Source organism: Ursus americanus, chromosome 12 (genome assembly GCF_024610735.1).
Source record: "Ursus americanus isolate L20-20 chromosome 12, mUrsAme1.1.p, whole genome shotgun sequence".
In the NCBI taxonomy this organism is placed as follows: Eukaryota; Metazoa; Chordata; class Mammalia; order Carnivora; family Ursidae; genus Ursus; species Ursus americanus.
In genome coordinates, this window is record NC_142138.1 from 62,221,814 (window position 1) to 62,249,075 (window position 27,262).

The 27,262-nt window shown below is 37.9% G+C and overlaps 1 protein-coding gene across 4 annotated transcripts in view; it reads right to left on the minus strand.

Moving 5' to 3' along the window:
* The window catches only part of CSDE1 (cold shock domain containing E1), a 37,635-nt gene extending 11,616 nt beyond the window's left edge, over positions 1–26,019 (minus strand). The window contains exons 1-13 of one of the 4 annotated variants that reach the window (XM_045801441.2): positions 25,901–26,019; positions 17,474–17,860; positions 12,491–12,640; positions 10,619–10,817; positions 9,452–9,561; positions 8,955–9,047; positions 8,241–8,338; positions 5,211–5,292; positions 4,737–4,865; positions 4,502–4,627; positions 3,654–3,866; positions 1,487–1,627; positions 1,238–1,402 (exon numbers count right to left, since the gene is read on the minus strand). In XM_045801441.2, coding sequence (XP_045657397.1) covers positions 1,238–1,402; positions 1,487–1,627; positions 3,654–3,866; positions 4,502–4,627; positions 4,737–4,865; positions 5,211–5,292; positions 8,241–8,338; positions 8,955–9,047; positions 9,452–9,561; positions 10,619–10,817; positions 12,491–12,631 — 1,497 coding nt within the window. In that variant the 5' untranslated portion in view covers positions 12,632–12,640; positions 17,474–17,860; positions 25,901–26,019. Of the gene's footprint in view, positions 1–1,237; positions 1,403–1,486; positions 1,628–3,653; positions 3,867–4,501; positions 4,628–4,736; positions 4,866–5,210; positions 5,293–8,240; positions 8,339–8,954; positions 9,048–9,451; positions 9,562–10,618; positions 10,818–12,490; positions 12,669–17,473; positions 17,861–25,900 lie in introns of those variants that run through there. The other 3 variants (XM_045801443.2, XM_087866195.1, XM_045801442.2) reach the window with 3 other exon arrangements.
* Positions 26,020–27,262: the final 1,243 nt, after the last annotated feature.

A 27,262-nucleotide genomic window follows, 5' to 3' on the forward strand; every position in this document is an offset into this window, starting at 1 on the left:
CTTCTCAATCTGGCTGTATCCTGATTTTTACCCGTATGTCCCCATTCGACCCCACCAAAGAAAAACCCTATCTTCCTATTTAACTAATATTTAGTGCTTTCTAAAGAAACTCTGAATTTTTCTCATCTGTACCTCTATTCTGTGAGGAATGTCCTTTCCTCATTTATCCCCACCTATTAAAGGTCAGTGCCTTAGTGAAACCATCCCAAATCCGCCCCCCACCATTAGAATTCATTTTCGCCATGGCACGCTTATTGACCTTTTATGGCATCATTTTATATTTTGTATGAATTACTTGCTTCTATACAACTCCCTATTATTTGAGAGCAAAAGCCATGTTAGACTAGACAGCTTTATATTTCTGTTCATTGAACTATTCAATAAATGGAATTCAAACATGTGATCTGAATCTATCCAAATCTGAAAGCTTTAAACTGCTCTGGAAGACAAATACTATCATTTTAGATGAGCGGTTCTCAACCGGGGGTGATTCTGGGACGTCTGGCATTATCTGGCAACACGTGTGGCTGTCACAGAAGGGGCGAAGAGAAATACTGGTCTCTGGTGGGAAAAGGCCAGGGATACTGCAAAACATCCAGCAATGCACACAACAGCCACCTGCCCCCACAGAAAAGTCAATAATGCTGAGATTAAAAAACCCTTTAGATTATTAGTTCACCACTGTTGATATTACAGAGAATTCCAAAAGAGACAATACTCAACTCCATTACTGTGTGGACAGTGCTTTCCTTGAAGCAGAAGTCTAATAAAGAGCTACATATATCGGGACACCTGGGTGGCTCAGTCGGTTAAGCATCCGACTCTTGATTTCAGCTCAGGTCACGATTTCAGGGTCATGAGGCTGAGCCCCACATCAGGTTCCATGCTAAACTTGGAATCTCCTCTGTTTTTCCCACTCCCTCACCCCTTTCGGTCCCCTCACGCACCTCTAAAATAAATAAATCTTTTTTTTTTTTAAAGATTTTATTTATTTATTTGACAGAGAGAGACAGCGAGAGAGGAAACACAAGGGGAGTGTGAGAGGGAGAAGCAGGCTTCCCGCCGAGCAAGGAGCCTGACGCGGGGCTCGATCCCAGGACCCTGGGATCGTGACCTGAGCTGAAGGCAGACACTTAACAGCTGAGCCACCCAGGTGCCCCTAAAATAAATAAATCTTAAAAAAAAAAAAAAAAAAAAAAAAAAGCTACATAAATAATTTTCATCATATAAAACTTACCTTTTCTTTGCCTTTATTTGGGCTAGTGGTTTTAGGATTGGAGAAAGTGGCTTCTTTTTCTACAGTGCCCAGAAAACGATGATCTGAATGGGAGTGGAATGAAACCGTGCCCTTGGGAAGCTTTTTAATCCTAATAGCATGATTTCTTTGGGCAGAGAGCATATCCTACAAATGATAAACAAAAGTAACTTTAAACTGAAAAAGGAAGCACCAAGAAACCATCCCATTCTTTTCTCAAAAACTACTCACAGGAACCACAGTAAACTCTACTTCATCTGCAATATGGAGCTGGTTCCCATCCAGAATTTCACTGAAGTGGAAGAACATACGAGCATCACGATCCACACACTTGATGAAACCAAAACCATCTCTCATGGCAGCTATTACACCCTGAAATCCAGATAATATTTTCACTGGATGTGAAGCTTTCCAAGAAAACAACACTCAACTCTGGAAGCATCAAGTTAAATTCATTAGGAATTCTCTGTATTAATGACCCAAATTCTACATCTACGTTTTTACTTCTCCATTTAAATACAAACTCATTGCTTTAAGTTTTTCAGTAAATTAACCTCTAAGCAACTGTGTGAGATGTTACTCCTTGGCCAGTATTTATAGAAAAAATTATAACACTCGAATTTAAACACATGCACACGATGTATTCCTTTTAATTCTCAAATCTGTGAACTTGGTATTATTATCCTGTTTTGTAAGATGAGGAAACTGAGGCTGAGCGAGGTTAAGCAGTTCATCCAAAACACACAGCCAATTAAGTGGTAGAATCAAAGATTCCAAATAAGGCCCAAACTTTATGACAACATCCAGAAATTTTAAAAATCTATACACTAATACTTTAAATACTTCCGAAGTCAACTAAAGGCAACTTTTTAGTCTCTACCTCAAAAACTTTATGTGAGTTTAGGCACAGGAAAGGCTTAAGACTTTGGTCTGAAGTGGGGCGCCTGGGTGGCACAGCGGTTAAGCGTCTGCCTTTGGCTCAGGGCGTGATCCGGCGTTATGGGATCGAGCCCCACATCAGGCTCCTCTGCTATGAGCCTGCTTCTTCCTCTCCCACTCCCCCTGCTTGTGTTCCCTCTCTCGCTGGCTGTCTCTATCTCTGTCAAATAAATAAATAAAATCTTAAAAAAAAAAAAAGATTTAGGTCTGAAGAATAAATAAAATATAGGAAATCCTTTCCTTTTTTTTTTTTTTTTAAGATTTATTTATTTATTTGACAGAGAGAGACAGAGAAAGAGGGAACACAAGCAGGGGGCACTAGTGGGAGAGGAAGAAGCAGGCTCCCAGCAGAGGAGCCTGATGTGGAGCTCGATCCCATAACCCTGGGATCACACCCTGAGCCGAAGGCAGACGCTTAACGACTGCGCCACCCAGGCACCCCAGGAAATCCTTTCCTTATTTTCCCCCCCTTCTTACGAAATTATCAGCTCTGTGAGGGCATTATATCCAGAGTTAACTGGCACATGGCAGGTGCTCAAATATTTACTGAAACAATTATTATCAACCTACCAATGGCTTATATATTGCATATTTTTTTACATGATTACTGATGACTATTCTATAACCAGTTCTGAATATAGCATGAACAATATTCTGACATTTAATCCTTGCTAAATCTTAATGGCAGCCAAGCTACTCTACAATGTAGTCCATACGGTCAGGCAAACAGATGCTATCCAAGAAGTTTTTTAAAAAATTCATTCATTTGGTTCTCAAAATTTTTAAAGTTAAAAGCACTCTGCAAGTGTCCATAAGATCAGATCTCCAAAGTTAAATGTTAAAAGTCCCAAGAAACTTAAATTTCCATTGAATGTACCCAGTTCCACTGACAGCACTGAGATATACCTCACGTTATAACCCCCCAACAGAACTAACTATGAAATTACATCTGAGAAAGCTAACTTATGAAAACCAAGCTTGTAAAACATGTTTGGGAAACAATTCTGGTAATATGTCATTCCTGCACTTATACCTACTAAACAGAATTTGCAAAGCCCTGCTGTAAAAACTCAAAAACCCGAAACCTATTTAACTTTGTTTTATCTACTGTTTACTAAACATCTTACGGAACAGTTCGGGAAAATCTACAATGATAGACTTGAATTTTCTCAGTATTCCTATTTAAGGTCCAGAGAATCACTGACTCTCAAAAGATCTTAGAAATCATCCTGTATACATTTCCTTTTCTAAAACTTTTTCACATCTACTCCAAGATAACTGGTAGAGTCAGATATCAAATCCAGACTGACTCAAAAGATCCGTTTTCTTAATCACTTAACAAGGTAACTGCCCAATGTCACCATTACCTTAAAGACTTCTCTTACTACAGCATTACAAATTTGAATATAACATTGGCCCCCATATTGAATACAAGTATCAAATAATATCCAACACTTACCATTTCTCTGGCTTCATTAGTGAACTGAAATGTATTTGATAGAACTTCTATGTTGGTTGCTCGTTCTAATTTGTCACGTCGGTCTGTTGAAATATTAAACCTAACATGGTCGCCTTCCAGCAGGGTCACCTTGGATTTTGTATCTTTGTCTCCAAAGGGAAGTTCTTTAGGAATCACAAAATCAACTTTGATACGTCCTGGCAATGGGTCATTCTGATGAGAAGGAAAAACTATTTTAGCTGGAGATTTCTCATCCTTCCTAGTTCTAAGTCAAACAAGAAGAACACACAGCAAACCCATGTTATTTATAATAAACAGTTCCCTACAGGTAAAAAAGATGTTGATAACGTAAGTCCAATTTGAAAGCTCTGTGTTCTATGGTCACACGATACAATCATAAAATCACAATACCGCAGTTAAGAACCTCCACTCTGACACAGAAATATTTTATTTAAGTAAGGAAAGAATTTCAAGACTTTGATGTTTCACATTTCTTTAAGCAATGACACCACTAGCCTCCTCTCCTCACCTTACCTCCCACACAAATGAAACAAATGGGGGGGGAGGGGGGGAAGTGGTCAGGAGAGAACCCCAGTAAACACACACCCAAACTGGTTTCTGCCCAATTTAACCAGCATTTTTGTCCCTTTCTCCTTATCACCCAGTAAAAAAATAAAACATATTCATGGATACATCACTGGTTTCTCATTTAGTTTGATTATATATATATCAAGAAATATTTAATTGTTCCACCATCATAAAATTACATTATTGAGTAAAATTTCCATACACCAAATTACTCTACTACTGATGAGACAAAAGAAAACCTCCTGAAAAAGACTACTTACCTGGTTTTTACTGGGTACTTTTGGGATTACTTTGGTTACAGTTCCTTCAAAATGTTCAATGCTGATATCTTCAAAAATGACTGTTCCTTGAGGCAATAGTCTGACATCTGTTGCAACTTCTTTACCCTAAATCAGAAAGGGGGGTGGAATCATGTAATTTTAAGTGTTTCCTAAAAATGTAATTCATTTTTGATCTTAAAAGGAGGCCAAAGATCAAGTTAGTCAACTATCTTACATTTCTGTCCTTGATTGTGAATTCCACGTCATCTCCAGGCTGTAAGGTTTCTAAGTCACCCTTAAATTCACTATAGTGAAAGAATATCTCTTTTACAATATCACCTCTTTCAATAAAGCCAAACGCCTCCTAAAGACAGACAAGCAAAACCCAAAAAATAATAGGAACATCAGGTACTATTAAGTGTACATATTTATGATTATAATTTGCAATCAATAAGCCTTTTCATAAAATCATACTGTACCGAAAACAATATATTTGGTTAGGTCTAATATTAGTATCAATCACATGGCCCATTTTAAAGAACATAACGAATTAATAACCAAGAAATTTTAATAGATTACTTTTGATGTTAACAGTGAAATATTTTTAAAGGGAAGATAAACAGAAAAAACAAAAGGCTTAGGTATGAAGTATAGACTAAAAGCAGTCAAAGAAAAAACCTCAAGTTTCTCGTTATTTGATGACACTTACCTTCATGGCACAAACTACTCCCTGACAGCGGGCTTGTTTCTTTTTCAACAGCATAATGTTACGAGCACTGACAGCACCAGTACTAGAAAAGAATAATCAGGTGGGGACGGGGCGGGGCGGGGGGGGGGTCAAAGAGGGGTGAAATATGCATTGGTTTGGTTAGATTTGATGAGTCCAGAGAAACAAACTAGTTTTCTAAGGCTTCAAGAATTTTATGTCAACACGAAAAGCAAATGTAGTTTATGGCACATGATCCTTTTCATATGGCTTCATATGCAAAGGATTTTTGCTCAAATTCCCTAGTCTTCTAAATTGGGCACACATATATGTATCATTTTTCTCTTAGACCCTTAAAAGAATATCATGGACACTCTATGCTTTTCTATTGCAACAAAAGAAATAAAAGTCACAAGCTGAACGCAACCAAAGATGGGGAATCTAAAGTTTTAGGAAGGTCATTTCTTGGATAAACATTTGAGTAGATATATATGCTGCAAACAAAAGTAATGTGGATAGAGAGATGAATAAGAGATGGTCCCTGTTTTCAACAAGTGCTGAACTTAGTAGCTGTCCCACCAATTATTTCTGATTAAACAGCCATAAAAGAAAGTTGAGTATATGCAGTGATTAAAGAAGAAATTTGCTACACTTTAAAAAATGACATTCGCCTTTACTGAAAACCAATTAGGCACCACATATTATCCTGTCCCCATCTTTGAGCAGCAGCAATGTGAATCTGACTTCGTTTTAAAGATGGAACAGACTCTTCGTGTAGTTGTTTTAAGAAAAGCTGCAGACTAAGCAATTACTTCCCTTAATTTTTCATGGACAAACTACAACCCAATTGTGCTTTTAATTTCAAAAATTAACAAAATAATGAAGGCACTGGAAAAATCCTACTTGCCTTTGCAACTTACTACACTGAAAGGCTTTAGAGCCAGACTGGGGCTCAAGTATCTGCTATTTCAAGGCTGTATGACTTCAGGCAAGTCACTTTATGAGAACATACCTCAATTTTACAGATGGAAGACTCAGGTGAAGCTGTTCTCAGGATTAACAACTATATATAAAGTATTTAGTACTAGTGCTTGGCACACACAGAAATTTAATAAAGGTTAAATAAAGCCCTTTCATTGGCTCCACCTTTAAACTCAAGCCCTATCCCCGTGCTTCCTGAGATCAAATTGAGGCCTTCAGACTGGAACTATTAATACACCCACCAACTCAATCTGATTCATTTTTTAAAGATTTATTTATTTTAAAGAAAGCATGTGCAAGAGAGCGTGTGAAAGAGAGCACGTGCAAGGTAGGGGAGTGGGAGGGGGAGAGGGAGAGGAGCAGGCTCCACGCTGGGGGCAGGGCCTGACGTGGAGCCGATGTGGGCCCAGATCCCACAACCCTGAGGAACATGACCTGAGCTGAAATCAAAAGTCCGACACTTAAATAACTGAGCCACCCAGGCACTCCTTGATCTAATTCCTTTAAATGAAGACTGAAGTCTTACAAGAGGTAAGGTTTAGGGCTAACAATGCTACACATGCTCTTGAGATTTTGCTTTCTCTGTGCTATTGGAAAGTGCATTCCTAGCATTTTTTCCAACTTCCTACTTTTAACTTCCTTCTGTATTCTTATAAAAATAATTATCCCTAGGCTTTAACTACACTTTCCTTAAACTACTTACACTTACGAATTTCAGAGCTGTATATTCTGTTCTATTACTAGCTTGTTTCAGACTTATACATACAAGTTCAGTAGCTTCACCTAGATATACCCAGATACCTCAAATTCAAAATGCCAAAATAAGAATTCTTCTCCAACTTCAGAGGGGAGGGGGGTGGGGGAATGGGATAGACCGGTGATGGGTAGTAAGGAGGGCACGTATTGCATGGTGCACTGGGTGTTATACACAACTAATGAATCATCGAGCCTTACATCGGAAACCGGGGATGTACTGTATGGTGACTAACATAATATAATAAAAAATCATTAAAAAAAAAAAAAAAAAAAGAATTCTTCTCCAACACTTAATACTTTCTTCTGTATTTTCTTAATCTGGTTAATAATATCATCACCTGCCCAGTAGCCAAGGTGGCATTTGGGACTCCGCTCTCGTTAATTCCAATATACACCTCTACCTAATCAATCACAAAACTTGATTTTATCTTCTCAGTGTGGCTTGACTTCTCCACCTGACCACCCCTGGCCTACCATATTAGATTAGACCCTCATCTTGCACATTAACTCTCAAGTCAATGCCTCTAGAGTACCCCTACTCTCCAAAAGTCTGCCATCTCCATGACTTTCAATGATCTAAACCGATCGCACCTCCATCCCCACTCCCATCCCCCACTTAAAATCCAAGAGTCCTAGGACTATGGGATAAAGCTCAAACTTCATCTTCCTATGATCCAGTGAATTCAATCAACTCAAACTTTTGGCCATTTCCTCAAAATGATGCTTCTACTCAGAACACTCCCCCCCTCCCAACTCCCTAGTGACTTTACACGCTTTTCCTCAAAACTTTTCTCCAGCACTGCTGCTTTTGCAAAACTTTCACTGACTTTTATTTTATTTATTTTTTAAAGATTTTATTTATTTGACAGAGATAGGGACAGCCAGCGAGAGAGGGAACACAAGCAAGGGGAGTGGGAGAGGAAGAAGCAGGCTCCCAGCGGAAGAGCCTGATGTGGGGCTCGATCCCAGAACTCCGGGATCACGCCCTGAGCTGAAGGCAGACGCTTAACGACTGAGCCACCCAAGAGCCCCTCACTGACTTTTAAAACAGCTCCTTGAAAGCTCTGACCATATTTTAATTATATTCCTATTTTTGACATCTGCACAGTGCCCATCACAGAAGAGCCCCTTAACTGCCTAGCTAATGAAGTTTAAAATCATGAAAATTATCATTAAAATTATCCACATTTACAGGTTAGGTTTTTAGCTCATTTCAAATTTCTTCTTCTTATTGGAGGGGGTGAACAAAAGAAACAAAACAAAAAACCCCAACTTAGGTGGAAAAAAAGAACTTACTGTTTATTGTTATCAATTACAAAGTTTATTTTATCTCCAGTTTCCAGCTGAACATTCCCTTCGACATCTTCAGGGGTGTAAGTCAGATAAAACACTTCCTGTGAATTAATAAGTTATTATTACTACATTGGCAGGATGCACATTCTCTGTATACTGTAATTTACTTCGTTAAATACCTCTTAAACTGGCATTTTAAGCCAAATTTCTTAAAAATGCTTTATAACAAGTACATCATTTTATTCATATAAACACACTTCCCCTCCATGATGCTGATGACTTCTGCGAGTCCACAGCTGAGCAGCAATCCAACTTCAAAAAGCTTACACACGTGGAAGCATTTGCCCAGAGACTGTAGTTACATTTCAAAAAAAACAATTTTTATGTAAGGCATTCCAAACAAAAAAGATGGAGTTAGTGCTTAAAAAGAACCGGAAAAAAGATCCCCTCCCACAACCCCCAAAAAAGCGAGTAAAAGGAACATTTTACCTTAATGTTCTAACTAAGGTCACACTTGGGCAAGCTAAGACACTTGGAAGTCCTAAGGATTTTTTCTTTTTAAAGTTTTTGATTATGCTGCACTCGAAGCCTCTTAGAAACCAAATTTAAAACTGAATTTACCAACTGCAGCTTACGTTTTCTATTTTGAATTTTAAAGTACGCTTATAGATCACATGGTGGATCAGGCAAAGGTTTAAGAAAAATACACAAGTTTACCCCATTACGTTCGTAGCATACACTCCCTGTTGGACTCTGACCCGGGGCAGCTGGAGATTTACTCTCTAAGTTGTGAGGAACAGCGCACACAACCTACCAGTCAAAAAAAAAAAAATTTCCATTGCTAATCATTTCAGGAGCAGCACTGTGCAATATTAACTGAATTTTAATATCCTCTATACTATACATAGGGATGCATTTTAATATGATCCACAAGAGGATGTCATGCTGCCAAGTTTCAAACTTACAGTACGTAAACTGACTGTAAGTACAGACTTAGGGTTATATGTAAAAACCCAAATTGAGTCTTGACCATATTTTATATTTCAGGTCAAGAAATGCCAGTGCTTCTGATAGAATTTTAAAATAATAATCTTTATATACTATATAGCTCTCTTGCGTGCAAACTGAGGAGATGGGGAGAATCTTCCTTTTCTAATGTGAAAGATATGCAAATGCAGGGCCCTAAGAAAACACAAAGCATCAAAGCCACTAACTTGTCCATTCATTCTTTCTTCAGGGAGGATTTCTGGTTTTATCTTCACCAGTTTAACAGCAATGGGTTTCCCAGTCCGCCGGTCAGATGATACTTCAAATTCAACATCATCTAAAATAAAGTAGTATTGTATTTGTTGGACTAATTTTGACAAAATGGTATCTCATTTTCAAGCCAAACTTAATGTAGCATTTGAGTTGCTGTAGACCGGTGAGTTCTCAAAGTGTGGTTCTTGGGCCAGCAGCAGCAGCATCACCTGGGAGCTTAGAAGGAATGCAAATTCCTGGGCCCCACTCCAGACCTATTCAAAGACAAACTCTAGGCACTGGGTACAGCATTTTGTGTTTAAACAAGCCTTCCAGGTTATTCTGACAATACTAATGCTTCAGAACCACCGCTTTAGATTAAGACATGAGTATCTTAGTCTTAATTTTCACAGCATTTACTCTTACTGCAAATGAGGCAATACAAAGATCATGACTTTTGGCAAGTTTTCTTTTTCTTAAGCTTCTCTGTACCTCTTTTTGGGAAAAAAAAAAAAAAAACTTCTCTGTACCTCAGGTTCCCTCACCCACAAAATAAGGATTAACCAAAAAAATGCTCTTGTAGGATTTAGAGTATTTAGTATGCAAATACTCGTGTTAACTGTTGTTCTGACTTTTCCCCCAAAGATATTTTAAAAAACACACACTGTGACCTTATAATTTCAGTCTTCTACTAAGCCATACATTTTCATATGTGAAAGTGATTTCTACGGTGTAAGCCAAGATGAATAGTCCAAGTGGTGACATTCTCAGTTTTTTTTTCAAGTACTACCAAAAATACTACCTGGTAAAACAGTCAAAACTAACATCATAAAAGTTAAATATTTTCATTGGCTTAAAATCTAATATATAACTAAAGTCATGAATATGGAAAAAAATATCTTCCAAGTATCTATTTAAAAAATATTGTAAAAAAATTCAAAGGTATCTTTAAGTCAATGAGTCTTTCATTCCCCCAAAAGACACCACCACAATTAGAAATCAGGATTCTGCTGGTTTAGGGAGACACATGTCTATAACTGGGGCAATTAAAAGGCCAAAACTATAACACTGTCATGAGCAAGTTGACATGCAACAGAAATGTGTGATGAGTATTTTAAAAAGGATAATCAATGACAGATTACCTCCTACTTTTAAGTCCTGCAGGTTGCCATTATACTGAGAACAGTGGAAGAAAAGTCTAGCTTGACGTTCTGAACACTGAATAAATCCGTAAGAGGTTAGCAGTTTTTCAATAACCCCAGTTTCACGCAGTGCTGCTGAAGTACCGTTAGGGTACCCATTGTGTCCATTGTTATGGAGAAGGTTTGGATCAAAGCTCATCTGTTTTAAAAAGAAAAAGAACTTAATATATTCAGATCTGTACATTATCTCCATAACATACTAAGTCTGTTAACAAATCACTAAATTTTTAATGTAAAAAGGAAAAGAAAATAAAGTAGGTAAAGGGAAGTTTATGGGTTTTTATTATTGAAATATTAATTTAGCTAACAAAACATTTCAGAAGACATAATTTCATTTATTTTAGGGAATTGCCCAAATTTACGGCAGAATTTTCACTTACCAGCAAATACGATTTCTGAAGTTTAGTGTTAAGGTAAAGCAACTACATTAAGTAAAAGCTGCTTTTATGTTAACTTTAAATTACTAAGACAATAATTTCAGAACAAAGGTAATGGATATCCAAGGGATGGCAATCCAAACTACCATAACACTTAAGAAATTAAAATCAACTTTGAAACTTAAATAGAAACCTTAACACTATTTGGTAAGCCATGCATCCACAAGCAATTATTTAAATTAGTAGAGATGGAAACAAAAGAAACTTTGTATGCAATACTTATTTTGAACTAGAAAATATCAGAGTAATGCATACTTGGATTTTTCAATGGAAGACAAGCCAAAACAGTGAGTTGGAAAACAAGATTTTTCTAAGACAAACCTCCAAGACAACAAAAGCTCTTCAAATCTAAAACTTTTAATCATATTACAGGTATATTTAAAGAAATCTTTTCATCCATTTGACGCTGATGAAATCTCTAAATACTGCCATTTGCTTCTATGATCATAAAAAGCAAAAGAAAACAGTCTTTAGTGAAAAGAGCTATTTAAATACAATGCAATGGAACCTGTTTACATCATCAAATACTGTCTATCACATTGGATATTTCATTTTGCCTTACTTAAGTAAAACTATAAAAACAAATTACTTTATTAATGTAAGTGATGAATGAAAGAGGACAAAATCCCTAGCAAAGGTTAGGTCTGTAACTGATTTACTATGACAGCAAGATATCCACATCTTTACTAGTTTAAGACCCTTTCATTGAAAATTTGACTTATTAATAAGCATTTTAAGCATGATTCTGGACCTTATTAATAAAAATATTTTTCATTAGGGGAAAAAATGACAAATTCTAGAACAATAAATGAGTAAACAGTGTATAAGATGGCCAAATCATGCAAATCAAAGCCATCTAATCTGCAGGTGGTTAAGTTCTAGTTCTTTCATGCTAGACGTTGCTCTGTGTTTAACATGTATTATCTCGTGTAATTTTTACAAAGCCCGTGAGAAAGTAACATCACCATTTTACCAATGAAGTAACTGACAGACAGGCTAAATGACTTGCCAAAGTCAAATGGTAGAGGATTCAGACTAAGAAGGCCTACTTCTACAATCTGACTCTAAAGTAGGGCTTCTCAAACTTCACCTACCTGGCAATCTGGTTAAAATACAAAATACTGATGTTAGTGGGGGCAGGAGTTTGAGATTCTCCACTTCTAACAAGCTCCCAAGGTGATAGCAATGCTTTAGATTTTTGGACTCATTTTGAGTAGCAAGACCCTAAATTACTAAATTTATCTTTTCTGATTCAAGGAGAAGAAAATGCCCAGGGGAAGTTAGAAAGTGAGTTTGCAGGTTATTTGAGTGGCCCTCCTAAATCATGCTTTTAACACAAAGCAAAAAAGCTGGGATGACTGTTTTCCTGACTTACAGATCTCTGATACGTGGGGGTCCTCTTTTGTTTTTTAGTCCCAGATGAGGTAGAAGATGAAGATAAAGGTAAAGAATGTGAAGGAGGGGCTGCAGGAGGGGGATGAGGATCTGATGATGATACAGTAAAAGCGTTCTCCATCTCAAACAGCTGTGGTAACATAGCACAATGTTTGTAACTACAATCAAGAACAATTTAACACACACTTGACAGTCAAGTTCTTTATCTTTTCAGATTCACCAGGTTACTTCAGCAAAATTTAATTCATTCAATCAGACTTCTACTGATGAAAGAAATTATGGTGTTAACATTAAAAGGCCAAGCTGAAACGTATTTTTAAAAATCCTTTTCCAATCCCTAATCTACAACATTAACAATTTTTTAAAATGCCATCAGGATTCTCTGGTCGTTGCTACAGTGACACAATTCAGCCCAATTTCTTCTCAACGTCTCACAACTTTACAAATAATCCCAAATTATCAATGATCTTGTCTCCCCAGAGTACACACAAAGATAATCCAATGGGGTATGGGAAGAAAATATTACAACTATGTAATTATTTTGTCCAGAGATAAAACTTAGCTTTTATAAATACTTATCATGTACTTTCAGGAGAGGACTCACTGAGTTGGTATGTTAGATCACACCACATATCACACACATTACTTAGGTATTCTGAGGGAAGGGTGAAGAACTCTGTAAGACGTTGACAAATGAGGCCCTCACTTATTCATTTACTTTCAGCATATTATAGTTTATATTTGCCTAATGAAGTGGACAAATTTAGCTATCTAGCTTAACTAAACTGTCCTCAAAAAAAGACAAATGGTTGAAAAAGACGGAAGAATCTTATATAAAAGATAATGCCCATAAGGCAAGCACATGTGAAGAAAATGGGACCTGATACTTCTCATCCTAGTACTAGTTCTTTGACCTCCAAATCATAACATAAAAGGACCATTTAATAAGATCTGACAGGTCTGCCAAAACGTTAATATCGAGACTATGATACACTTATACTAGGAGCAATAAAACACACTATGCGTATACCGTTCCTCACATAATTCATGATGGCATAAAGTTTTTAAATACCCAAAAACTAAGCATTTAGACATTATATTTAGGAAGAGTGGAAAGTTTCTGCACTGTTAACAGGTAAACTATTTTTATAATATTGCTTATTTCAACTTTATTTGTAGCACTAGATTTCACAACACAAATAGAAATCATGTCATGATGCTGTAAGTATATACACAAGTACACAATGACTGTACACAGTAAATACTATTACCTTTACTAACAATTTGATCAAATTAATTTGAAGAAGACTATTCTAGGTCCAAGATACATCTTGGATCATGACTTTCAAGCTGAGCTTCTCTCATTTTGGATGATAGCTCTCATTACCATATAGGTAAGAACACAATACTGTGATTTCTAACACAAAGGCCATGAAGTCACAAAAACCTCAAGTCTCCAGTCCTACCACATATTCCTGCAGGCCAAGGTAAGACTCTTGTTTTTCTAAGGGAAAATGAAACAATTACAAGGAGTCAGAACTATACCTTTCCTGCTAAGATTAAATTGTTTCCCAACAATGGTTCTGGAATTTAGGCTGTATTGCTCTTTAAGTTTCACCTCACCCCTAAATGAACATCAAAACACAACTGAAAAAGGGTACTTCCTTTCTCCAAGCATCTTTCCTGACTGATGTTTCTTTCTCTAGCCTTTATCCATTTTGGGGGGTGGGGGGGGTGGTGTCTCTTCTTTTTTAAAGAAAAACGCATTACTCAAGCAACTTTAGATAGAACAATAGGTTAACACGCTTCCCTTCAAAGAATTCCTTGCAATTCAGACTAAACTACATTTCTATGGAATTGCAAAATTTTCTTAACCAGCACCACTAAAACTTTAAGGAAGTACCATTAAACAAAAAGTTCATTTTTAAAACACCACCAATTACATAAAATTGTAAGTCCAATGGCAAAAGTAAATGGCTCAAGAGCAGATGCTTAATAAAAAATTAAGATAAAGACCCCCCCCCCAAAAAAAAGGGTGGAAGGACCAATGTATAAATGTTATCTGGCTTTTCTTAAATAGGGGGAAATATCAATTTATTTGCTCACCTTATAGCATACAAAAATATACTCAAGATAGATTGAATTAAATACTCTAACAAACACCAAATAAAAACATACTATTAGTAAAATCTTTGGAAGGAAGACTTTCCAGATTTGAAACAGAAAAAAACTGCAAAGTAGCCCGCCCGCCTGCCCCCCCCCTTATCTGCAGGGAATATGTTCCAAGACCCACTGGATGCATGAAACTGCAAATAGTGTGGAACCCTGTATAGAGTATGTTTTTTCCTATACCTACATACCTGTGATTAAGTTTAACTTACGAATTAGGTGCGGTAAGATATCAATGTAGAGCAATTACAACAGTATAGTAAAAGGTACGTGAATGTGTCTCTGGGAGTATTTTATTATGCTGTACTTGCCCTCGTTGTAATGATGTGAGGTGATAAAATGCCTACATGATGGGATGAAGTGATGAATGACCTACGTACGCATGGTGACAGAGTGTGAGGCTACTATTGACCTTCTAAGGATGTGTCAGGAGGAATCACCTGCTTCCAGACTGCTATTGGGGGGGATGGGGTAACAAATTGCAGAAAGCAAAATGCAGAAAAGGGGTGACTGTTACAGTTCTTATTGATTTAAATTTCCTTAATAGTACACATTTGCATTTGTTTTCCTTAAGTTTTCGTATAAAAGCTTGTCCTTTTCATCTAATCAAATATCTTTTGTAAATCTGTGAACTTAAATTGAGAGCTATGAGCGCATATATTTATATATTAAAAACTTCACGCTGGGATGCCTGGCTGGCTCAGTGGATGGAGCATACAACTCTTGATCTCCAGGTTGTGAGTTTGAGCCCCATGTTGGGGGTAGAGTTTACTTAAAAAAATAAAATTTAGGGGTGCCTGGGTGGCTCAGTCGTTTAAGCGTCTGCCTTCGGTTCAGGTCATCATCCCCAGGCCCTGGGATCCAGCCCCACATCATGCTCCCCGCTCAGCTGGGGGTCCACTTCTCCCTCTCCCTCTGCCCTTCAGTTCGTGCTCTCATTCTAATAAATAAAATCTTTAAAAATTAAAATTTATAAAAATGTTCATGTAGTAAACTAATATTCAGAATACAAAGATTAGGCTAAAAAAAGCACTTCTACTTTAAATCCCTTTCTATAATTCATTTCAAAAAATGAAATGGGAGCTTTAGTTCTAGTCTTTTACCCGTTTCAACAGTCAAGATAAAACTGTACCGTTTCAATCTGTGTTATCTTATCTAACCCAGCACAATTTATTACAGCCTAAAATTATTTTTTAAGATCAGATGAGGAGGTATGAAGAAACAAAGAGAAAAAGCAAATGCTACAACACCCTTAAAATTGAATAACTGTTTATAGGACAGAGACAATTTAAATAAATTGGTATTATTGGTAGTTTTCAGTTAAGGAGAATTTTGGTCCACAGTAAGGTCATTACCACAGTACGCTCATTAACCTTTAAAAAAAAAATTAAAGATTAAAAGTCTCAGTGCTTCTTGAAATGGTAATGAAGCTTTTATAAGACGACAACCTAGGAATGACCTAGCATTTTCATTCCTCATTCTATTTGATTGCTGCAGCATTTTAAAAAAGGTTTACCACCAAATCCTCCTTGAAATTATCTTCCTTGGTACTCCTTCCTGGCTACCTCTATTTCTCTGAACATTCCCTTCTTTGGCACTTCTTCATTTATTACCTATAAAGTAAGGACTCCTTTCTGAATTCTAAGCTTTTATTTCTACCCAATTTAGAAAACCAAAACTGAAGATTAAAAAAGGAAAACTGCCTTTCTTAATCCTCCTTCCCCAAATCCACTGTTTAACATTTCATGCTAGCATTTTTTCTCAATTTTCAGATTACTATCTAATGACTGCAATAGATTTCCACAATATATTTTACTTTCAGCAAGTCCCCACATAAACTTCCCTATTCCTATGAACAACAACTTCTACAACTGGACAGACTAGGTCAATTCCCTCCAGGCTCATCTTCACATTCAATTAGTTGGTTATCAAGTCCTATTACTTCTACCACTAAAACACCTACTGCCTCTTTCTCTGCCTTTACCCTGGCTTTTATCTTCCTTATATTCTAGCCATTGCTCTTAACAGGTCTTCCCATCTTCAGCCTATCTCTTAAAACTTGTACCATTTGTTTTAAGATACACTCCTGAATATGTAACTTTAAATGTATCTTCAAAATCTGAAGCAATAAAACGATCTGTTTTGAAATAAGAAAATCCATTAAGCCCTTGCTTATAAATATAAACACCTGATGACTTCTCCACAGAACGAAGTCAAATACAGTGGGCCTTCAGAAGCTGCCTTCAGCCAGCTTCCCTTTCTAATTACTCTCTTCACCCACAAAACTGTATTTCCTACTTTGTTCATAATAGACTTAGTCACCATATACCATGTGCTTTCAAATCTCCCTGAATCTGCTCATTCTGTTGCTGCTACTAGAAAATTCTTCTCTCTCAAAGCACTACTCACCTTAAATGCCTCTTCTAAGATTTCTTTACCCCTTTACAGAGACCTCTGAACATAGACTGCAAAGGGCATCCATAACTGAAACCCTAACTTTTAAACAGTACAGATGGGAGTTTTTCTTTCTAAGAGACCAATAAATTGAGACGGATCCACATGTATTAAACAAATGTAATCTTGTGTGAAAAATCCCACAGTTTGGCCATAAATAGTATCCTTGTTTAATAGGAGACAATTAAATTATCTAGTGTTGTTATTTTCAGACTGAGAATATAAATTGTTTTCAGAATATCTTTAGAAGAGAACAGATTAAGATTTGATATTTGACCAAAATAATTAGGAAATCCAAAATTATAAACTGATTCTTGCCAACAGAAAACTACAAACCTACCTCGCAGTGATAATCAAATATTGCACTTTCAGTAGTATTTGCTGATTCTTCTTTTTCAGCACACGTTTCAAAGGATGAAAGTTGCTAGTATTAAAAAAAAGAGCGAGAGAAAATGATCTATCAAGCTAATAAAGAATACAACTGCTGCTGCACCGGGCAATCTCACAGTACAGCACTGAAGAAAACAAAGACTACTAGCAGCGTTGGGAAGTGCTCTTTCAAAGCTGTTGAGTAGGCACAAACTTCTTGTTTCAGATCAAGTGTTGTGTCTTCAACTTAAGTGTACTCTTCTTTGGTCTTGTTGGTTGTTTCGAGGTTTGTTCCTTGCCTGATCTGAACTTGAAGCAGCAGTTTCAGGTGGTAAAGTCTGTTCTGTTACACTTCATACTAGAGATAAAAAATGAAGACATTAAGTATAATTTGCATAAAAGAACCAGGACAGAGGGTGGGTAGATGGACAGGCTCATTTCATAAACGTAGAACCATTGGTTACACAAGTAATGCAGGCAACCTGGAAGCACACTTGTCTGATGCTATTTGAGCAATCTCTCAAGTGCTAATGGATACCACCTCCTCTGATGTCACACACTCAAAATGGGAAGTTATTTCACATTCCTTGGTGACACCCCCACAGCATAAGTTCTAAGTTACAGAGCATAATATTCAATTTAATGCAAGTGTTTTATAAGCATCCAGCACTGTGGTTAGGTATTGTGGAAAATATAAACGAACTTCCTGCCATTAGGTAATTTACACTCTTTCTGAAAAGACAAGAGTTATATGTGGAGAAAAACCATAATACAGAACAAAATGTCAAAAATTAATTTGTTTGTTCAACTAATACCTGAGTACTATGTCATATACTATATATTATAACTACTACTTAGTGTTTATTCACCACTGTATGTACATTGAAGCAACATGGTGAGCACAGTCAGAGGCTTTTAATCCAAGGTGGAGACTTAAGTTGGAGAGATAGGCAAAATTTTAAGAGAAATAAAACAGCCAAGTATTCTAGGCACATCACACAAGCCAAGCCAGGGTATGCCACTAAATTCTAAGCTCCTTGAAAGCAGGGACCACATACATGATTTTCTATGCCTGACATCAAGGGAGGTTTATTACGTGAAGGACTGTGGCAATAAGCATGGCTTGTTTCAGAGGAATCGATAGGCTAGTTTGGCCAGAACAGAGGGCTAGCTTAAAGTGAAATGGGATATGCGGTGTGACAGGTGTAGTGGAGCCAGATTATGAAGTATTTCAACTTGATATAATAGGAAACAGAGAGCCTTAGTTCTTGATGAAAGGGTATTAAGTCCTGAAATCCTATGGGAGATGACTTAGTGAAGGAAACAGAAATCTCATTTGAGCTGTTGCCAGAAATAGATGAGAAATGTCTATAAAAAAGAAACAATTAAGATGAGATGGGAAGTGAAAATATATTTGTAAGTAAAACCACTGAACAGTGCTTTACATTGGCCATAAAAATGATTCTTTTGCAGACTGAAATATTAACTAATCTGTGCTGTCAGCTAAATAATTTATATAGGGAGAAGAAAAAGGTAGATTTGGTTCTAGAAATGCTGAAAAATGAATAGTGTATTTATTTTAAAAACATCAGAAATAAGAATGACTATATGGTGAGAGGCCAGAGCTTGTGAAATAATTTAGACTAGGAGAGCTCAAGTTCATTCACTGACACTTTCTAGTAAAATGCCATGAACAAGTCACTTCATCTCTCTAAATTTCAGTTTCACATATGCAAAATGAAAACTTATCAACAGCTGATCTGTGGCTGGTTGGTTTTGTTTTGTTTTGTTTTTTGTGGCTATACCTAACATTCCCTGACTTTATATTATTACCTCAAATATCAAATATTAAATTTGTCCCATCTTTCAGATTTTATTTGGATCATTGTATTTCTCAGATTAGATACTTTTTTTTTTTTTTAAAGATTTTATTTATTTATTTGACAGAGAGACAGCCAGCGAGAGAGGGAACACAAGCAGGGGGAGTGGGAGAGGAAGAAGCAGGCTCATAGCAGAGGAGCCTGATGTGGGGCTCGATCCCATAACGCCGGGATCATGCCCTGAGCCGAAGGCAGACGCTTAACCGCTGTGCCACCCAGGTGCCCCTCAGATTAGATACTTCTTAGAGCAATGGTTGCAAATCACTTGGGAAGTTTTAAAAAATACTTATGCCCAGTCCCCACTCAAAGAATAATTTAATTGGCCTGAAAGAGGGCCACTTCTGTTATGATCTTTGATTCTTCCCACTCTGCCTCCACACCAATGTTGCAAGTCTTTTCACTATTTCCTTCAAGAGATCTTTTGTCCATATTTTAGTCCGGATATCTAACACATCTGCTAATTTCCAGTGTCAACCCTTTCCATTTTCTGTCACATAACACTGCCAGACTGATCGATCTAAAACTCCAATTTCATCTCATTTTGTTGTCCAAAATCTTCAGTGATTTTTCCAGCATCCTAGATGGGAAGTTCTTAATCCCAGCTGCACATCCAACCCAACTACCTGGGTAACTTAAAAAAAAAAAAAATCAAAGCATGGATCCTACGTTGAGATTCTAGTTTAATTTCACTAGGGTTGAGTCCCAGAGTTGGTAAATTTTATCATCCCCGTGCCCCCGGCCCCCGTGTTTCTGACGTGCAGCCAGGATTTAAGAACCACCATTTAAGATGTTCTCTATTCTACCTTTCCATCTTTACCTTTTTTTTTTTTTTTAAAGATTTTATTTATTTGACGGAGATAGAGACAGCCAGCGAGAGAGGGAACACAAGCAGGGGGAGTGGGAGAGGAAGAAAAAGGCTCATAGCAGAGGAGCCTGATGTGGGGCTGGATCTCACAACGCCCTGAGCCGAAGGCAGACGCCCAAACGCTGTGCCACCCAGGCGCCCCTCCATCTTTACCTTTTAACTGCTCTCCAGTTCGTCTTCTAGACAGGTGCATTTTCCTGCCTAATCCTTAAATATAACCCTTGGTAGATGCCTGAATTCTAGTCTTCTTCGTGCATATATGGGTCTTCTCACAAAGAAGATAATTTTGCCATCTTCAAAGTGACAAAAGTCTTTCTTGACCATTCCAGTACAGACTTAACTACCTTAATTTCCACTATGTGGGGCAGTAACTCCTTGTCTGCATCATTTTTTCTGATACCAAATCATTTCTGCACTTTGCTTACTTCATGTTTTTATGTATCTTGTTCCTCTAATTATGAAACAAACTCAAGTTTATTTATCACAGTCCCCTTCAGCACCAAAACCAGCACTGCCAAATTAAACATAGCAAAACTACAATAGCAGAGGTAGTTAATCCATAATAGGAAAAGGACACCACAATTTAAGTGCAGACAGTTCTACTAACTTCTAAAAAATTATATTTTGGTTAACTGTATAGTCTTACTTAACCCCTCAAGAAATAATGTCTTCTTTTAAAAATAGACTTGATACACTGATTCAATCTTAATATCTTACATCTATTTATGAACCCAAAGACCTCAAAATTGCTATCTGATGAAATAGGCAAGAATTTCATCAAGCTGCTAAGGACAAGACTGTGTATATCATTGGGGTGGAGGAATCAAGAAAAACAACCTATCTTAAAAAACCTGGATAAACCCAGTCTAGGGTATTATATTATGTTAAGATCTGTCTGTCTAGTTTGTCACTTAGTAACAGAGAAATGAGACTTCCAGAATCTAAAATCTGGAGCACTGAAGAGCCAGTCTTGGGCACGAATGAAGCCTATTAGGAACTGTTAAAGGTCAAACAAACCCACCAACTATTATGAAAAACTCAAAGTGGTGGAATTTCACTTCATTAGTACCTTCACAGCTATGAGATTTCTTTGGTTAACTAGACACTTTTCAGTCAAATTACCACTTAATGAAACACTTAAAAAGTACCCACTGGGCATTTTAATAAAACTGGCTCTGCACTCATACCAAGATGATTAACATTCATGGGTGGTACTGACAACTCTTCTGCCTTACCCTCTGAACATAGTGCATTCCCTCTATCCCCCAAAGGCTAGATACTTAAGTCACATGAAATACAGAGTAACAACTAAAATACTAAGACAATTTAAATGTTGATCTGAGAGTCTCCCCAGATTGCTAAGTAATCTACTCCCTTTCCCTTTGCTCAGTTTGGAAACAGTATCATCCCTAGTTAATTATCAACTATCATGCCACTGTTTTAGTTAGGAGTTAAAGCTAATTCCTTTACTTAAACTGATAACCCAAATAGTAATTCCCTATTTCACCGGTCTTAAAATTATCAACACCTGTTTTATTCCCAGTCTCTCCCCCAGTTCTTTACTTTACCTCAAAAGGACTACTAGAAACCAGGCACACAGTAGGCACTAAATATAGACTGAACTAATAAATTTATGTGGCCAGCAATCCATCTAAAATCTATCACATAACTCAGTTTGTCCTTTTGACAAATTATTCTCAGAGTTTGTACAGCACTCACTTGAGGAGAATGTTAACGCAAGGTTAAACCAGTCTATTAAGTCTCCCAACCTAACCCACTTTCTTCAGAAAGTACTTTTTTTTTTTTTTTGGAGAAGAGCAAAGATCCAATCAGGCAGCATGGGACTGAGAAGGTTCTCTATTGTTGCTTTATATGAATAATATTCTTACCCTAACTTCCTCCTTCATATTTTTCGATTATAACTCAAGACAAGTTTATGTGTGTCCTGTTTTGCTATAACCTGTATAACTGAAGTGCTTAATAAGTTTTAATTCACTTTTAATTTAGAATCTATGGAAAATGATAGAGCTCAGATAATTAACCAATTTAAGTCAGCAACATGTCAGGCAGAAATTAAAGAAAATCAAATTGCTGCAACTATCTTTTTGTATACATTTAGTAATAGCAATTATGATGGGTTGTTAGCTATCTGAACACCTATTAAGACATTTAAAGTTATGTATTCATCTATCACTTAACTGTTTTTAGAATATACTAATACTTTGAAATAGGGCAGATGCCAGTGTAGGAAGAAGCTGAATGCTCCAGACACAAAATCGGAAAATAGTCCAGACCAGCACTGTCCCAACAGAAGTATAGTGCAAGCCATATATGTAATTTAAAATTTTCTGGTAATCATATTAAAGTTGAGAGCAACAGGATGCCTGGGTAGCTCAGGTCATGATCTCAGGGTCCTGAGATCAAGCCCCACATCTCATCTCATCGGGCTCCCTGCTTCTCCCTCTTCTTCTGCCTTTGCCTGCCGCTCTCCCTCCCTGCTTGTGCATGCTATCAAATAAATAAATAAAATATTTTTTTAAAAAAAGGTGAAACTAATTTTAATTAAGTCTATTTAATCAAATATATCCAAAAGGTTATTTTCCATATGTGATCAATCTAAAAAAAAGTTTTCTTTGAAATCTAATGTTTATTTTACAATTGCAGCACAGTCCAATCCAGAATGTACACAGTTTAAATGCAAAACAGCCACACATGGCTAGTAGCTACTATAGTGGTCACAGCAAGTATAGGCTCATGGGGGCAAAAGGCACTGGCATGCCCAATAACTAGTAAACAAAAGGCTCCTGGGCGAAGACTTTCAGAGATAAAAGGAAGCAGTTATCTAGCAAACCTGATCATAGCAGGAGCTCGTACGTACTACATTTGAGAAGCAGAAATGCAAATAACTAGCTGGTTATCTACTGGCTATAGCTACAAACCAATGGACAGCCTACATGTTAACTGTGAAGAACCTGCTAATCAATATATTTTCAACCACACAGTTTTACCTCAGCATTAAAGGACATATTAAATATAAGAAGTCCAAAAATAAAATTACCATTCAATACTCTGTACAGAATATTGCCTAAAACATCATATTCCAGTTTAATAACCCTAATGAAAAATGTAGCACAATTCCTCAGGCTTGGCAGTACAAACTGAAAAAGTTTTGAATTGTTTTTAACTAGGTACTCATACATGGAAGTGGAAAACATTCCAATATCTAGACAAAGGAATGTTTTAATTCCTGACTTGGCGAAAAGAATTTAACATCAAGAAATGACGAAATTCGAGAAAACAAGTCACTCCTACCAAAAGCAGTTTCACCCCTGGAGACATTCTAGTCATGAAGTCTTTAAAAAGTTATAATTTTTGTGGCTGTAATTCTGTTATGAAAAATCCTACAAGTTCTACAGCTCTTCATAAGATGGTTTGAGTCAAAGATCTCAAAGTAGGTTCCCTTTTGATTTTTGAAAAGACAAAGCTAAGAAGACACATCAATTCTGTATTTAACAAAAATCAAGATTTTTATTTCATAAAACAGTCCTACTAAAGTTCAGCTCATTAAAAAATATCTGCCCAAACAGCATTTCCATGTTTCAACTACCCTGTCAAAAGTATGGCCCTCACAACAATGTGAATGAACTTAATAACTCTGAACCATACACTTAAAAAAAAAGAGAGAGAAGATTAAAACGATAAATTTTATGTTACATATATTTTACATTTTAAAAGAAACTAATTTTTTTTAAATGTTGGATGCACCCCCCCCCCCCCCCGTGTGTTTTTAGATGGATGGAGGAGAAAACAAGTGTGGAATAAAGCAGGACTGTATGTCAGCTTTCACGCTCTCATTTTTGATTTGCAGGAATTTACTAGAATTTTCAACCACACTCTAAAGGTCATACTTGGTAAGTCAGAACTTAATTACAAAAAAAGAAAACCTATCTTCTGCGCCTCAAATACTTTACTTTTCAACTCAGCTGCTATAAATACTCATCTCAATGGTAAACATCCAGAGCAGCTGCAAAATCACTCAAACCACTACCATCTCTTTTATTTCAGGCCTAAGGCTAAAAGGAAAAAGAAACAAGGCTGAATATTTATCTAGATATTATGACTCAGGCATATGCCCATTCAGGCATATAAACCCTCTCCTTACCCACACCAAGAATGCCTATTATTCATTCGTACCCCAAAAGCACCAAGATATTGCACTGCCTGCCCCTCAATGTAGTGTTGAGAATGCCTATCTTCTCGAAACTCAAAATGAAAATTACTCAGCATTTTGATACAGAATAACTTATGAACTTGGTACCTACATTTTATAGACTCTGGGCAAGAGCTGCCAGTTCATATATCTTCCTCATAAAAAGCGAAGTCTCTCAAAGGAATTTTAACCACCACAGTGCCTTTGGGCGTCCTTCCTCCCCCTCCAACCCTGTCTCCAAACTCTTCATAGAGGACTACATTCTTTCACTCATTTTAGGAGCAAAACAATTACCTCCTCCTACAATGTTCAGATTTTTGTGTTTGCAGATTGAAGGCTGTTTTTAGGAAGCGTCCCCTGCCTCACTTCTGAGTCAAGCAAGAAAGAAGCCATCTGGGTGTTTCTAAAGGAAAACCTAAAGCAAAAGAACCATAACACTAAAATTTCATACTGATAAAATATCGGATGGTTAAAAAACCTCAAGTATCTCCGACCAGGGCTCTAAAAAACTAACTCTACACAGAATGACGAAGCCAAGTCGTTCACTGCTCAACGTAGGCCAGGTTCTTGCACGGTAAGAGCCTGAGACGGTGGTAAGGACGGCTCCACTGAGCTCTAATAGAGCACGCCCTAACCCCAGGATAGAGAGCCACATGCCTAAGATTAGGAGCTGGTTTCCTTTTCCCAAGAAGCCGAGGGGGAAACAAGAAGGGAAGGCTGGGTGCGGAGACTCAAGACAGACAGCTCCAGGTGAGTGGAAGTAAAGATGACACTTCGGCTGAGCTACTGTGCCAGACGTAGTCGGGGAAAGAAGGTGTCTCTAAACATTTAGACGGAGCAAGGTCTCACTCAGTCCATACACAAAGGAGGCGCCACTACCGCACTGCGCTCTGGTACTCGTAGTCAGACCCCCACGCAGGTGACGGACAGTAAACTATAGGGTCCAGAGCGAGAGTAGGCCCCTCTCCCTCTTCCTCCGGCTCCTCCAGCTTCACACAAAGGACCGCGCCACCACCCCCTCGCCCCGCCCGCCGGGACTTGTAGTTCCCGTTTCCCCCGCCAAGCCGCAGAGGAGGAAGTGGCTAGACTACAATTCCCAGCAGCCTCCGCGCCCGAGCCCCGCACCCCTGCCTCCATCTTGGCTGCGGTCGGAGCCTCCATTTTCGCTCCCTCCCCCCACTGTAGTCACCACCACTACCACCACGCGCGGCTGCCTGGCCTCGACTCTTCGTTTCGGCTCTGCGGCCTGACGTGAGGCCTAGACAGTTAAACGGGGGCCAGGTGGAAAAGCCCGGGGTAAAGACTTAGGGTGAGAGCTTCCCTGCCCGGAGCTCTAGAAGTGCCCACCTTGACTCAGAAGTCTCTCCCGTTAGTCTTGGTCTTCTCATCTGCCCCTAGCCTGGCTTCTTGCTACCCCCAATTGGACCCCGAGGTCGTACTCACCCCAACAGCTCAGCGCCCCCTCTCCAGCGCCGCCATAAGCAGCACGGCCCGGTACGTAGGAATAAATCTCGCTTCTCTCGCGAGAGTTGCGGGCTCCGAGCGCGTGCACGGGAAACGGGGGGGGGGGCGTGTACTCCTAATACGCCTGCGCATGAGGGCTGAGTGACGCCAACTAGTGTGCTGCTCTTAACCACAACCAAGATGGTCTCCCATGTTACCCTACGTTCCCTCCCCCGTGAGCTGCGGGAAGCAATCTCGGTGTTTACTGACTCTGCTGGGACGCACGGGGCGGGGTGGCGGGTAACTTTCGGCGTCTCTGATCTTTGCAGACCTGAATATGCCTTAAGCAGCGAGACCAGGGTGAACTTTGACGGCGAACAATTTAGAGGGCATTTCCAGAATGTCATATAAAGGATTTCGCTTTTTCTCAGCGATAATCCAGAAGCCCCAAACCCCAGTTTCTCCTCACAGTGCAAGTCTTTTTTCCCCTCTTGCTATAATATATTGAAATTTTCATTAGTATAGAGTAGGTTTTTAGTAAGGTAATTTGGAAGTTTTATTTGAGACCTTTGTCTCCCAGAAAATATATTGCTTGCAACGGACGGACAAGAGTGAGCAAGGCAGCATAATCATTAAACAACAACAACAACAAAAAAAAAAAAAAAAACAAAAAAAAAAAACCAAAAAACAAAAAAAAAAACACCAACCCTCCTTCATCTGACCTTTGTAGTCACCGCAAGATATTCGTGGTCTATCCGGTAATTAAGGAGGCTGAATCAGTATCCAAAAGGTTGAAATCAGGGCAAATGGATGATTAATCCAATAGGTTAGGATGAAGGAGGAAAATAGTTAATTGTGGCCACAGAAAAGTTCAATGAATTTTCCCTTGTCAAACAATAGAGCAATACCTTCTGGTGAGAGGAATGCTTTTCCCAGATTTTGTGGCTCTCTTTCTTGACAGTATTGGATAAACAATGACCAGTCACGCTCCTGAGAACTTTGCTACCCACTTTATTTTTGCTTTCAACACATATTTATCCTGCATCTCTTGTGTGTCATCCTTGGGGTGTATACAGTTCTCAAGACAAATGGATATAGTTCTGTCCTCAAGTAACTTTCAGTCTAGCATCATTCAGTAATCCTAAAAACAAATTTAAACATACACAGTGGAATAAGTGCAATGAAGGAAAGATGCACAGTGTGGAGAATAAGTAGCCTCCAATTCTGAGCAAATTATCTTTATTTCTAAGAAGAGGCAGTATCCTACTTTAAAAAGATTTTCCTCTTACCTCTGTCATTATCGGTCCAATTTCATTTCACCTCCAGCCTGCATCTATGTTCTCTTTGATGCCTTCCCAAACT